Here is a 12,876-nt window from a genome sequence, read left to right on the forward strand (position 1 = left end):
ATCATATTGGATCAGTAGAAGGTCTTTCTGAAGATTTGATCAATCTGAATCCTTGTAAAAATATCTAAGGGGCTTTGAAATTCTCCGAAGTCCAGTGATCATCTCTCAATTTGCATTACCTACAAAAAATTTGGAAGCACTTTCTAAGAAGTGCCATGAACCGTGGGAAAATATGGAGAGCTATATATATATCAGGAAAATTGTGGGAGCTGAGGAAAATTTCTGTGAATTTTAGAGAACTCTTATTTATTGAAAAGTTCAAAGAACTTCTAGGGTGCAAAGATATTGGGCCGTATGAATAAAAAGAGTTTACTTTACTTTCCCGTGCTTTTCTTACGGGAAAAGTAAAGTAAACGCTTTTATTCATACGAACTATTTTTAGGGAAGTCTCAACTATCGGGAAAGTTAAAAGATCTTCAAGAAAATATTCAGACAACTTCGTACATTTCAGGAAAATGTTGAAAATTTCTACGAAGATCTAGAGTAGTTTTTAGGATAACTTCAGAGTAGTTCTAATGAGAACTTAGTTCTGAGGAGAACTTCAGAGTAGTTCTGTGAAGAACTTCAGAGTAATTCTGAGGAGAACTTCAGAGTAGTTCTGATGAGAACTTCTGTGGAGAGTTTCAGAGCAAACCTGAAGAGAACTTCAGAGTAGTTCTGAGGAGAACGGAAGAGTAGTTATGTGGAGAGTTTCAGAGTAGTTCTGAGAAGACCTTCAGAGTAGTTCTGAAGAGAATTTCAGCTAAGTTCTGAGAACTCCAGAGAAGTTCCATTGACTTATTTATTTAAAGACTTTATTAGCGATATTTTAGCTCTTTGGCTAGTTCATCTCGTATCATTGAGCTCAGGAAAGTTTCGGAAAATTTATGAAACTCCCCGGGAGCAGCCAGAACATGGCTGGCCAGCGTGGTCTTCAGTACTTAATATGTCCTTAGGTGTCTCATGTGTAACATTAGGATGTACGTTCAAGTTTCACTTCTCCGGGGGTATCCGGAACATGTCCGGATCTGGTCAACGTGGTATTGAGTACTTAGTATGGCCACCAATGATCATATTTTTGAATTCTGATGTAGTTTTACGTGTCACATAAGGGTGTTGGCTCGGGTGTTGGTTCATGAAGAACCTGTTCACGTCCCTGGAAACATGCCCGGTTGCAGCAACCGTGGTCCTGATTACTTTATATTGTCACCAATGGTATTATTTTTGAATTCTGCTGTAGTTTGAGGTTTCACATAAGGGTGTTCGATCAAGAAGAATCTAACCACTTCCCCGGGGGTCCGGATGCTGCCAACATGGTTCTGATTACTTATTTATTATTATTTAGTTCACATCTTGAAGGTTCTGATTAATTCAAAATTACATAAAAAATACATATGAAAACATTGAACACTTCTCAGGTTGCCGCTCATCCACCGACAAACTAACCATAGAAATTACGACGAAATTTCTGCTCAAAGCACACTACCGACACCTGTCTCCGTGTCCACGAAAAACGTTTATCTAAGCCACGAACACGAGTGCAAAATGTATGAGTTGGTTCGTGTCTGATCTATTCTGGACAAGTTATTTTTTATCTATGTAGATGGGATCGCTGCACATTTCAATCGACTGCTATAGATTTTTGAGCGAAAATTAAGTTTAAGTTTCATGTTGGTTTGTCGGTGGCTCAACCGCACCGAGTTTTTTCCATAATATTGAATAAAACGCATTTTAGTACAATGCCGCTTTTGCCACAACGCGCTCAATGTGGGTTGTCAAATGGATTTCAGAGTATTGAAAAATTTGCGCTTGCAATTATGCCACTGTGCCGCTATTATTGTGTTCAGCCCTTAGTGGCCCAAGTTTAATGACAGCAGAAGCGAAACGGCAGCGGCAGCGGAAAAGTCCGATATGAGTAAGCCTCAAGGCCCAAGCGCAATGACAGTGGAAGCGGAAAAGCCCGGTCTGAGAAAGCCTACTTGTCGGATTGAAAACTAGTTAGAACCAAATCGACTTCGGTTAGGCATCTTGATGTCATTTGTGACAACTGTCAAACTTTCCGTTTCCATTCCGCTTCCGCCCACATTGCGCTTGGGCCTTCAGTATTGTAAACGTACACCGAAAAAAGTTTTCATATAGTTTTCATTGAGAACGCACATGATATTTTTCCAATAACAAAATTAATGATTTTTATCTGAAATTCACATAACATTCATATGATCACATAAATTCTATGTGATAAATCACATAAATTTAATTGCACACATAAGGTTCATGTGTTTATGTAGTGCGATTCCCAATTATGAGATCACATGAAAGTTATGTGAAATTCTAATGGATATTTTCCATTGGAAATTTGATTTATTTTTTGAATGTATCATATTGTATTTAACGTTCACACTCGCGAAGAAATTTCCAATGGAATTTCTTATGCATATTGCAATTTGATTAGACTTCCACCGAGATGTAATTTATACGTAATATCACACAACTGATGGAATGATCTGGGTGCAGCAGTTTAAATGTAATATTCAATAACTTTTTTTTTTGCTGTGTTAAAGTTCCGAATTCAGTGTGTAGGGATCATTAAATTTTGTACAACTTTAAATAGGGTAAATATTGATTAAAATTGTGTTTTATCCAGTAGTCGTGCTATTTTGGATCGATTTTAGTAGGGCTGCAGCAATGTAAACATCAGCTGATCTCGCCGACTAAAATTTTGTTTACAAAACACTCGATGAAACAGCAGCTGATCGGCTAAAACAAAAACAGAACAGCACGTGCTTTTTGTTTGTTTTGTTCATCTTCTTACACCCCCTCCAGCGCACGCAAAGGCGGCGCATGCGCTTTAGGTTTGTTTTCATTTCTCGTTTGTTATGATCGCTTCCTTCTGACATTTCGTTCGTTTTGTTAGTGGTCTTTTTCGGTTTCAGTTTTGTGCTCATGAGCGCGTTGTGTAATGGTGTAATGGTTTGTTTAATGATTAATAATTCCATAAAAGTCGCTTAAAATCGCGTTGAAATCGGCGGAAACGAAATGAGACTGATCCAGTTGGGTGCAATAAAATCTTTGCAGCAGAAAATACTTGCTGGTGGCGGTGAAAAATGGCTTCGGCGGATGTGTTCAACAACTGCCGGTTGCAATCTACTGGTGAGTGCTAAGTTTTTGTGATGAATGATGATTTTTTTTTTAAACTCGTTTGATTGTTTCTTCGAAGGAGACACGAGAGTTAACATCGGATATGAAGCTGGAAATTGAGCAAAAATGGCGCAACAATTTGGGAGATTACAGATTCGATCCTTCGAGCAGCAAACCAAAACGGTACGTTCTTGCAATGTTCCCGTATCCGTCGGGAAACTTGCACATGGGTCACGTTCGAGTGTACACGATCAGCGATGCAATGGCACGGTTTTATCGATTGAACGGTGCCAACGTGCTGCATCCGATGGGATGGGACGCGTTCGGGTTACCAGCAGAAAATGCTGCTATGCAGCGGAAGATTCCAGCGGACAAATGGACGCAGCAGAATATTGGCCAGATGAGGGAACAGCTGGAAATGTTGCAGTTTAGTTTCGACTGGGAACGAGAGTTTGCCACGTGCGATCCGGAGTATTACCGGTGGACGCAGAAGCTGTTTCTGATGTTGTTCAAAGACGGGTTGGCTTATCAAAAGGAAGCACAGGTCAATTGGGACCCGGTTGATGAAACGGTGCTGGCCGATGAACAGGTGGACGATAATGGGTGCTCGTGGCGGTCTGGAGCGAAAGTGGAAAAGAAGGTGCTGAGGCAGTGGTTCGTTAAAACGACCAAGTTCGCTAAAGCCCTGTATGATGGTTTGGCTGATCCGACACTGGAGGATTGGAAGGATATCATCAAGCTGCAGAAGCATTGGATTGGTGAGTGTGATGGATTCAATTTTGAGCTAAAAGTCGCAGGAGAGAATAGGACGGTTCCTATTTGGACCAAGCATCCGGAACATCTGAAGGAAGCGGTTTTTGTAGCTGTGCAACCTTCGAATCTTCTGAACAGTAGCAAAGTTAATGAAGGCAAGCTTGGTCTAGAGATAGAGAATCCCATAATGGGGCGGAATCTGCCGGTAATCGTGACTGAGAAAGTAAATTTCCCCGAAGGAAACGATTGCTATTTGGGAGTGGCTTCTGTCGAAGAAGATCGCGTACTTGCAAATCAATACCAAATCCCATTAGGTGATTCATCGCAAGAAACAACCGACGAACTGCGTGAAAATGTTCTGAATCAAGCTTCTAAATTGAACCTAGGTGGATACCCTGTAAGTTCAAAGCTGCGAGATTGGTTGATTTCCCGGCAAAGATTCTGGGGAACGCCCATTCCTATTATTCATTGTCAAAATTGTGGAACGGTTCCAGTTTCTGATTCTGATCTACCTGTCAAGCTGCCTCTGGACTCGGTAGGCATTCCTTTGTCACAAAACACGGAATGGCACAAAACAACGTGTCCAAAGTGCTATTCGTCGGACGCAAGACGGGAAACGGATACAATGGACACGTTTGTCGATAGTTCGTGGTACTTTTTGCGCTTCCTCGATTCGAAGAATCAATCCGAGATTGTGAATCCGAAACTGTCTCGCCGGCTGATGCCGGTGGATCTGTACGTGGGTGGCAAGGAGCATGCCGTCTTGCACATGTACTACGCTCGTTTCATGAACCACTATCTGCACAGCAAGGGGCTGGTATCTTCACCGGAACCCTTCAAACGTCTACTGGTTCAAGGAATGGTCATGGGTCGTTCCTATCGCCTCAAAGGCAGTGGCAAATATCTACCTGCCTCAGAGGTCGAAGTTGTTGATGAAAAGAAAAATAAAGCAATCGAAAAGGCGACCGGAGCTCCGGTAGTGGCCCTGTGGGAGAAGATGTCCAAATCCAAGCTGAACGGAGTGGATCCGTTGGATGTGTTAAAGCAACATGGTTGTGATACCTTGCGACTTATATTGCTCGGAGACGTGGCACCCACCTCGCACCGGAATTGGTCCGAAGCAAGTAAGTAGACGGCGATTTTCAGAAATTAAGACTTCGTTCTAATTTCCCTCGCATCGTTTCAGCATTCCCCGGCATTCTCAACTGGCAGAAGCGCATTTGGATGACCGTGCATGATTATCGGTTATTGCGGATGGCCATCCAACCGGGTCAAACCGCACCGGACACGGAAGAATTCCGGCAGCAGGACCGCAAGCTGTGGGACGCGCGGAATTACTTTTCCGCTGGCGCTACATTCAACTATAAGTTTTCCCACCAACTGAGTGTGGGAATTTCCAAACAGCAAGGCTTGACGAATGCCATCCGCCGATCCAGTCCTGAGGTGGTTACATTCGGCCGGCAGTATGAGCGAGCGATTGCAGCGCAGATTATTATGCTGGCACCGATGGCGCCGCACTTCGCTTCGGAACTTTGGGAGCAGTTTCGTGCACTGCCGCACCGGCTGAATCCCAGCTCCGAAGAGATCCAATGGGATCGGGGAGTGTTTGAGCAGCGATGGCCCACGGCGGATGAGGATTATGCGCTGGATTTGACATTTAAGGTGAGCGAGGGGTGTGGGGATATTAAATCAGAACCTAAAGACTAGAATATCAGTTGACCAACCGATTAAAACCAGCAAACTAAACAGTCTGAATAACCTGATCAGAATGACAAAAAGATAAGATCATTAGGGAATTTGTGTACCTATGTATAAATATCTTTCTCTCTGATGAAATGTATGCCCGAAATTCAGCTGCTGCGCTGAAAATAATCCTTCAACATTACTTTTCGCTCAGGTCAGTAAAAATGAAATTAAATCATTTTAAATTTAATATAGAGCTTGCCTGAAGGATTATTTCCAGTGCTGGAGTCCTGCTTTGGTGCAAAATGCTCAATACCTACGCGCCAAACTAATATCCCTTCCCTCTTCCTTCGTTTACCCCTGTAGGTCAACGGTTTCGAGTGTTGCATTCTCAAGGTTCCAACCAGGGATCTGAATCAATTGACGCATCAGCAGTCGTTGGATCTTGCCTTCCAGCAGGAGGCAGTGCTGAGCTACATAGGTCAGCGAAAGGTTCGAGGTACCGATTTTGTGCTCTATCCCGGTTGTGATGCCATTTTGAGCATCACTTTGGAGCAGCTGTCCAAAGAGGGCAAGGAACAGCTGAAGCAGCAGCAGCAGCAACAGCAGCAAGGTGATGTGAAAGTGAAATCCAAGAAGGATAAGAAGAAAAAGAAGAAACAAAAGGAAGTGGTTGAGCAGTGATAATGGGTTTTGTTGTTGAATTGAAAATTGAAAGCTTGACGAGTTGCAGTTGTTTTGCTTTTCCGAAAGCCCTTGGTAGTGCTTGATGATGATTAAAAATAATTTCGAAAGTGATAAACGTTGTCGGTTGAAACAATAATTGCTGCAAGGAATTCTCAGTAAGAAGAGTGGGTGGAAGGTGTTATTCCAGAGTGATTTAAAATTTGGGCGTAGTTGCTTTTGCAAACAAACACGTCAACCGCCGATTTTTCGTGAATAAAACCTCAATCTGTTAAACAAGCTATGCCAAATGAAAGAGGAATAATTCCTTCACCTCAAAGTGATCTTAGTTTTCGAAATTGAGTTTTCATTCGCGAGAAATCGGCAGTTGACGTGTTTGTTTACAAATGCAATTACGCCCAAATCTCAAATCACTCCGGAATTGATATGTAGCTGTATGTACACTCTGAAAAATCTTCACGTCCTATTAACGTGAAAACATAGGTGGTTTTCGTCCACCCTATTTTTCACGTAACTTTTACCGGAATTGCACGTAACCGATCAAAATTCAGCTTCAATTATCTACGTGATTATTCAGGTAAATAAGACCTGATTTCCACGTACTGCTTACGTGAAATTTTGGTGAAAACTACTGGACATCTGGTAACTTTTACGTGACATTCCGTTTGGTTTTAAATGCTTTTCATGTAATTTGTATGTGAATTTTTAATGAGAATAACCGGAAGTATATATAGAACCAGCCAATATTATGCAATTTTATCGGGAAGATATAAATTTCACGTGTTTAAATTAATACTTATATCTACTCATAAAATTGTGAAATATTGACTAATTGATTATTATAAGGTAGAAACGTGTATGAGTTTTTTTTTTATTTCTGACAAAATATTAACAATTGTTGCAGACTCAAAATGCTGATGTCGCCGTCTGAAATTATAAAACTAGAAAAAGGCTACATATAATCATAAATAAATTAATAATTAATTAATTTATCTTTATTAGGGAGGCTTTCAGCCTTCGGCTGGTTCGCCTTAATTAAATTAATATAATAGAATCTATTTACCGTCCAACATTTGAAACAAGCGCTGAGGAATTTTGAAACTTTGAGGAATTCTTCCACCATGCTCGGTGACGCCATCTTTGATTTTTTTTGCGTACCTGTAAATCACGTAAATCTCGTTTCACGGAAATATCGAAGTCCCAAATACACAAACACAAATACACTAAATCTGTTAACGTGATTATACGGTCAATTTCACCAACATTTTTAGTGGACATGACGTGTAATGCATATCAAAGTTACTAACGTCACGTTACATTTGAGATTTTCTAAATACAGAACAGGTACGTGATATTTCACGTAAATCGGACGTTAAGATTTTTTAGAGTGTAGAGAAAGCAGAACTCAATCATCTCCAGTATGTTGTAATTATAAGGTACGTTATTTTATGCTTTTTAGCAAGGGATACCATCCGTCATGATTTAGCAAGACATGTCCTGATTCTGAGGTGAGGAATAATGTACTCAAATAAATCATAAACCTCCTCAGGTAAATCGGATTTGAAAAAGCATATCCAAACACCCAAGCATTCTAAAAATGTTTAGATGGCATCGACTTCGAAGTCCATCCTGAACTTTGTGGTGCAAAAGTCTACTCCAGCGGCACTGAAAATTTGGGCAGCAGAAGAAACTCTTGCATTTCCCACGGTAATGCACCACAACAGCTTCAAATTGATGGATTGTACGCCCGCTTTGTTGCGTATGATGTTCGACGGCTCCGAAGCTACCAGAAAGATTAGCTGCGCTCGTACTAAGGCAGAAGCCATCATCACTGGAGTTCCTTTGCCGCATTCAATCGACGTTACTTTGAAGAAACTCTCCGGAACTCCTTTCATTAGTGTAAGTACATACGGGAGCAATCACGGAAACAAAGCTATTTTCCATCGTTGTGCAGTACTTCGATGCATCGAAAAAGGGGCATTCAAGTGAGGATTTTGGATCTCCATAAACTGGCTAATGAGAAAGCTGGAACGATCACTGAAATAATTGATCATGTATTCAAAAACCACAATTTGCAAGACAAATTAGTAGCTTTCAGTGGAGACAACACTAATACGAATTTTGGTGACGTTTTGGAGAACGTCTTTCACTTGCTGCAACAGACATTCAATTCCAACCTTATTGGTTTAGGATGCCCTCTTCCCGTTCTGCACAACACGCTTCACCACGGTCTTGATCAGTTGGGAACTTTTGACATGGACTCTTTTGTCGTTAACATTTACAACTGCTTTTCGATCTACACTGTGAGAACAGCTGAGTTCTGCGATTTCGTGGAAATTGAGTATCGTAACCTGCAGTATCACAGTATCACGAATTCTGCAAATGTTTCCGGCGTTGAAATCGTATTTTTTATCGCAAGACCAGCCACCAAAACTCATCGACCAATTTTTCCACGTTGAATTAAGTGAATGCTACTTGCTTTTTACGCCCTCACGGATGACCCTTTTCAGTGAAAAAATCAAGTTTCTTGAGAGGGAGCAGAGGTACTGCGAACGATTGATGAAGTGCGTGGTTCTCGTGAGAAGAGATTTGAAGCTAAATTCCTACCTCTAAGCATAAAATCAACTCTGTCGGATCGAGGACCGAAAATATTTGGAATTCGATGCTGTTACTCAGGAAGTCTACAGAGCAACTAAACAGTATTTGGAGGAGTGGACGGAATCTCTTTCTAATATGAGGCTATGAGCATAGCAGCATGAAATAATTCACAACGCTTAATAATTTGGATTATAGGTGTTCCGGTGGCTTGATTTCCAAAATCCGACGATTAAGTATGAAGACGTCGAGAAAACTGTTCTGTTCCTGAAAGATAAAGATGTCTGCATCTACGAGAATCTGATTTTCGATCAGTTCGTCAACCTCAAGAAGTTCTTATGCTCGGTAGCGCCGAAATTTTGAAGATTAAAGGGTGTCCACGATGAAATTGCCACACTATGAAATTGCTCTAACTTTTTAACCGTTGGGTAGAATTTAATGAAAATTTGGGTGGATTTAGTTCATAGTGCATTATTTACATCCTGCAAGTTTTAAAGTCCTGTGATCAAAACTCGCGGAAATGGAGTCGAAAGAACAGCTCGTGCGTGATAAAATCTTGCGCATTCATCACGAGAACAAGGATCTCTCGCATCGTTCCATCGCTAAAACGTTGGGAATCGCGAATTCCACGGTGTCGCGAGTGATTAAGCGGTTCGAGGAACGGTTGACCACCGATCGGAAGCCCAGAAGTGAAGGAAAAAGTATTCCGTACAACACCAAAAATCACAACCGCGTAGTTGGGGCCTTCAACCGAAATCCGAACGCCTCCGCTAGGGATGTGGCTAAGAAGCTGCACCTAAGCCGAAGTTTTGTCCAGAAGGCCAAAACTAAGGCTGGGTTTCGAACGTTCAAGGTACAAAAGGCCCCTAATCGCGACGAGAAGCAGAACAAGTCCGCCAAAACCCGTGCCAGGAAGTTGTACCTCAACATGCTGACGAAAGTTGAATGCTGCATCATGGACGACGAAACATATGTGAAGGCCGACTTCAAACAGATCCCCGGCAACCTGTTTTTCACGGCCAAGGATAAGTTCAGCGTTCCGGAGCATGTCCGCACTCAGAAGATGTCCGAATTTGCGAAGAAATTCCTGGTTTGGCAAGCCATCTGCACGTGCGGGAAGCGGAGTGCACCTTTCGTGATCCAGGACACGATGAACGGATAGGTGTACATAAAAGAGTGCCTCCAGAAGCGGCTGCTTCCTCTCCTGAAGGTCCGCAACGTCCCAACAATCTTCTGGCCGGATTTGGCCTCATGCCACTACTCCAAGGACGTGCTGAAGTGGTATGCGGACAATAAGGTCAATTTCGTGCCGAAAATGTTCAACCCTCCCAACACTCCGGAGCTCCGCCCCATCGAGAAGTACTGGGCGATTATGAAGCAGCACCTTCTTAAACGACCTAAGGTAGTGAAGACAGTCGAGGAACTGAAGAAAGTATGGGTTTACATGTAAAAAACGGTTGATTCACAGGTTGTGCAGAATCTTATGGCCGGGGTTAAGGCCAAGGTGCGGGCATTTGCGTATGGACTGTAAATAAAATACGAGTAAAATGGTAAAATGAAGTTTAATAGTTATTTCTCAATCCCTGAAAATTTGATGGCAATCGGATGAAAACTCGAATTTTGCGATTCAATTTTGTGTGTGGTAATTTCATCGTGGACACCCTTTACTCAGTAGTTTTTGTCAATACCGGGACAAAACACAAACTATCAGCGCATTTTTCTTTGATTAGATCTCAAAGAAGTGATGAGAGGAATCGTCTTACGGTAGAAATGGTCACGGAAATGGTTTAGCATATAACAACTGTCAAATTTAATTTGAAAAATTTTACTTGTGTCAATTTTTTCAAGTATTTACTTTTGTCTGGTAATTCGAAATTGTCGGAGAAATATGACAAATAGACTTCACGCCGAAAAATATGGCATACAGGGTGAGGAATAATTATCCTTGTTTAATGATTTAAACTTTATTGCTTGTGTATTGAATTACAACATATTTATGGGAAATGTAGGTACACCAACATAGTTTATGATATTCACAACAATTTCGCAAAATGTGCTCCTTTGACTCGTACACACGCCTTCAACCTCTTAGGGAAATTATCGACGATGGACATTAGTTCCTCCACAGATATTACATCCCAGACTTTTGTCAAACTTGCTTTCAGATGATCTAAAGATATGCGTGACTTAGTATAGGCTTTGGACTCAAGAATAGTCCATTGGATTTAAATCAGGAGAGTTTAAAGGTCATTCATCTTTTGTCAAATATCTAGGAGAAAGTTTGCTACAAAGCTGCAGCGTCTTTTTCGCTCCCAATCCTGTTGAAATGTCCAATCGTTGTTACCGAATTGCGTACGTGCCCAAGGTGCAACCGGTGGAAACTAACGATTTTAAATTGACTCACCACTTGATTAGCCTATTGGTCCCAAGCAAATCGTTTAACGTACCCCATTTTAGTCAAAATTCTAGTACTATTTGTTTTGATTCGCTATGAAAGTTTGACAGATAAAATGAGGGGTTAGTGGATTTTCCTATGTTTCGAGGGGTGAATCGATTAGCTTGGGACCGAAGAGAGTACCAGAGCTGAGCCAAAAAGTTGAGCTCGTTTCTTCGGGACCTTCTGGTTTTAGAGTTACCTCTATGGTGCAACCAACAATCAATACGAAACTAACGATTTTAAATTGGTTCACTACTTGACTAGCCTATTGGTTCCAAGCAAACGATTAACGTATCCCATTCTAGTCGAAATTCTAGTACTACGCAATGTTTGTTTTGATTCGCTATGAAAGTTTGACAGGTAAAATAATGAGGGGTTATTGATTTTTCCTATGTTTCGAGGGGTGAATCGATTAGCTTGGGACCGAAGAGAGTACTAGAGCTGAGCCAAAAAGTTGAGCGCGTTTCTTCGGAACCTACTAGTCTTAGAGTTACCTCTACGGTGCAACTGTGTCCGTCAGCAGCTTCTGGTAGACTATTTGGTTGATTTTGACGCCTTTTTCGATAAATATTAAGAGAGTTTTACCGGAAGCCGTAATTCCCGGCCAAACCATAACCGATGATGTGATCCGGCAACATTCGTACGGTTAGAAGAACCCTTTGGCAATAGCTGGCGATCGTTTTGGTGGTTGAGGTATTGCTCAACAGTCCATTGCCGAAATTTTTCAATAAAATCTTGGATTTTTGGTACCGATTCTTTTTCATCCTGTCATTTAGGTAATGGTTCTTCGAAAATTTTTAAGAATGCAATCCTAAATCCTTGCGTAGAATAGTTTGACTGACTTTGGGTCGATTTTCAATGATTCCGCCATTTTTCGGATAGACCGTCTAGAATCTCGATTAATCCTAAGATTAATTCCGGATAAATATTATGTAAGTTATGATATGAGATATGATACGTGCCGGACGAATTCCTTGTTTATAAAGTTTAATTACCGCACTTCATAGTGGACTGGACTTCATTACGGCAATACACGTGAACCGATTCAAACGAAACTACAAGCGTTTGTTTATTATGTATCAAGGTCTCAATTGACAGAGGCGTGCTCATTTCAGCATCTGTCAAATTCGAGCTATACACTGAGAGAAAAAAAACACGGATAATTTTTCCTCACTCTGTATTAGAATTGGTAAGAAAATTGATACAGCATTTTGTTTTTATATATTTGTCGCTTCATTTTTAGAGTCGGTAAAGTAGAAGGCGATAAAGTAGAATATTGTAAAACATTGAAGTGTGATGTGCAAAGCTATTGATATCATCACCATGTGAGGCACATAGAATCCAAGTGTGTCACAATTCGAATCAATTGGTTTCATACATGGTTAATAGCATAAGATTCATCACAATAAGTGCAAAATGAAGTGTAACACACAAGTTGATGAAGTGTGCAATTTTTTGAGTGTACTTGAGTTTTTAAGTTTTATTTATTTTTATTTTTACATAACATAAATAAATCAAAACATATCTTGTTCATTTTTCACAGGAAAACATTATTTTTCTCTACAACTTTGTTATGTGACTTTTTATTTTTTTATGGAAATGTAGAT

General features: G+C 40.9%; 1 protein-coding gene across 1 annotated transcript; it reads left to right on the forward strand.

The window, feature by feature from the left end:
* Window positions 1-2,945: 2,945 nt before the first annotated feature.
* On the forward strand, window positions 2,946-6,285 carry LeuRS-m (Leucyl-tRNA synthetase, mitochondrial). Its single transcript, XM_065220590.1, has 4 exons — window positions 2,946-3,129; window positions 3,197-4,994; window positions 5,057-5,532; window positions 5,920-6,285. Exons 1-4 carry the CDS (start codon window positions 3,016-3,018, stop codon window positions 6,235-6,237), a joined length of 2,706 nt encoding a protein of 901 aa, XP_065076662.1. The 5' UTR covers window positions 2,946-3,015; the 3' UTR covers window positions 6,238-6,285.
* Window positions 6,286-12,876: the final 6,591 nt, after the last annotated feature.

This window comes from Ochlerotatus camptorhynchus, unplaced genomic scaffold (genome assembly GCF_037179485.1).
Source record: "Ochlerotatus camptorhynchus isolate MF236.1 unplaced genomic scaffold, CSIRO-AGI_Acam_v1.1 ptg000130l, whole genome shotgun sequence".
NCBI classification, from domain to species: Eukaryota; Metazoa; Arthropoda; class Insecta; order Diptera; family Culicidae; genus Ochlerotatus; species Ochlerotatus camptorhynchus.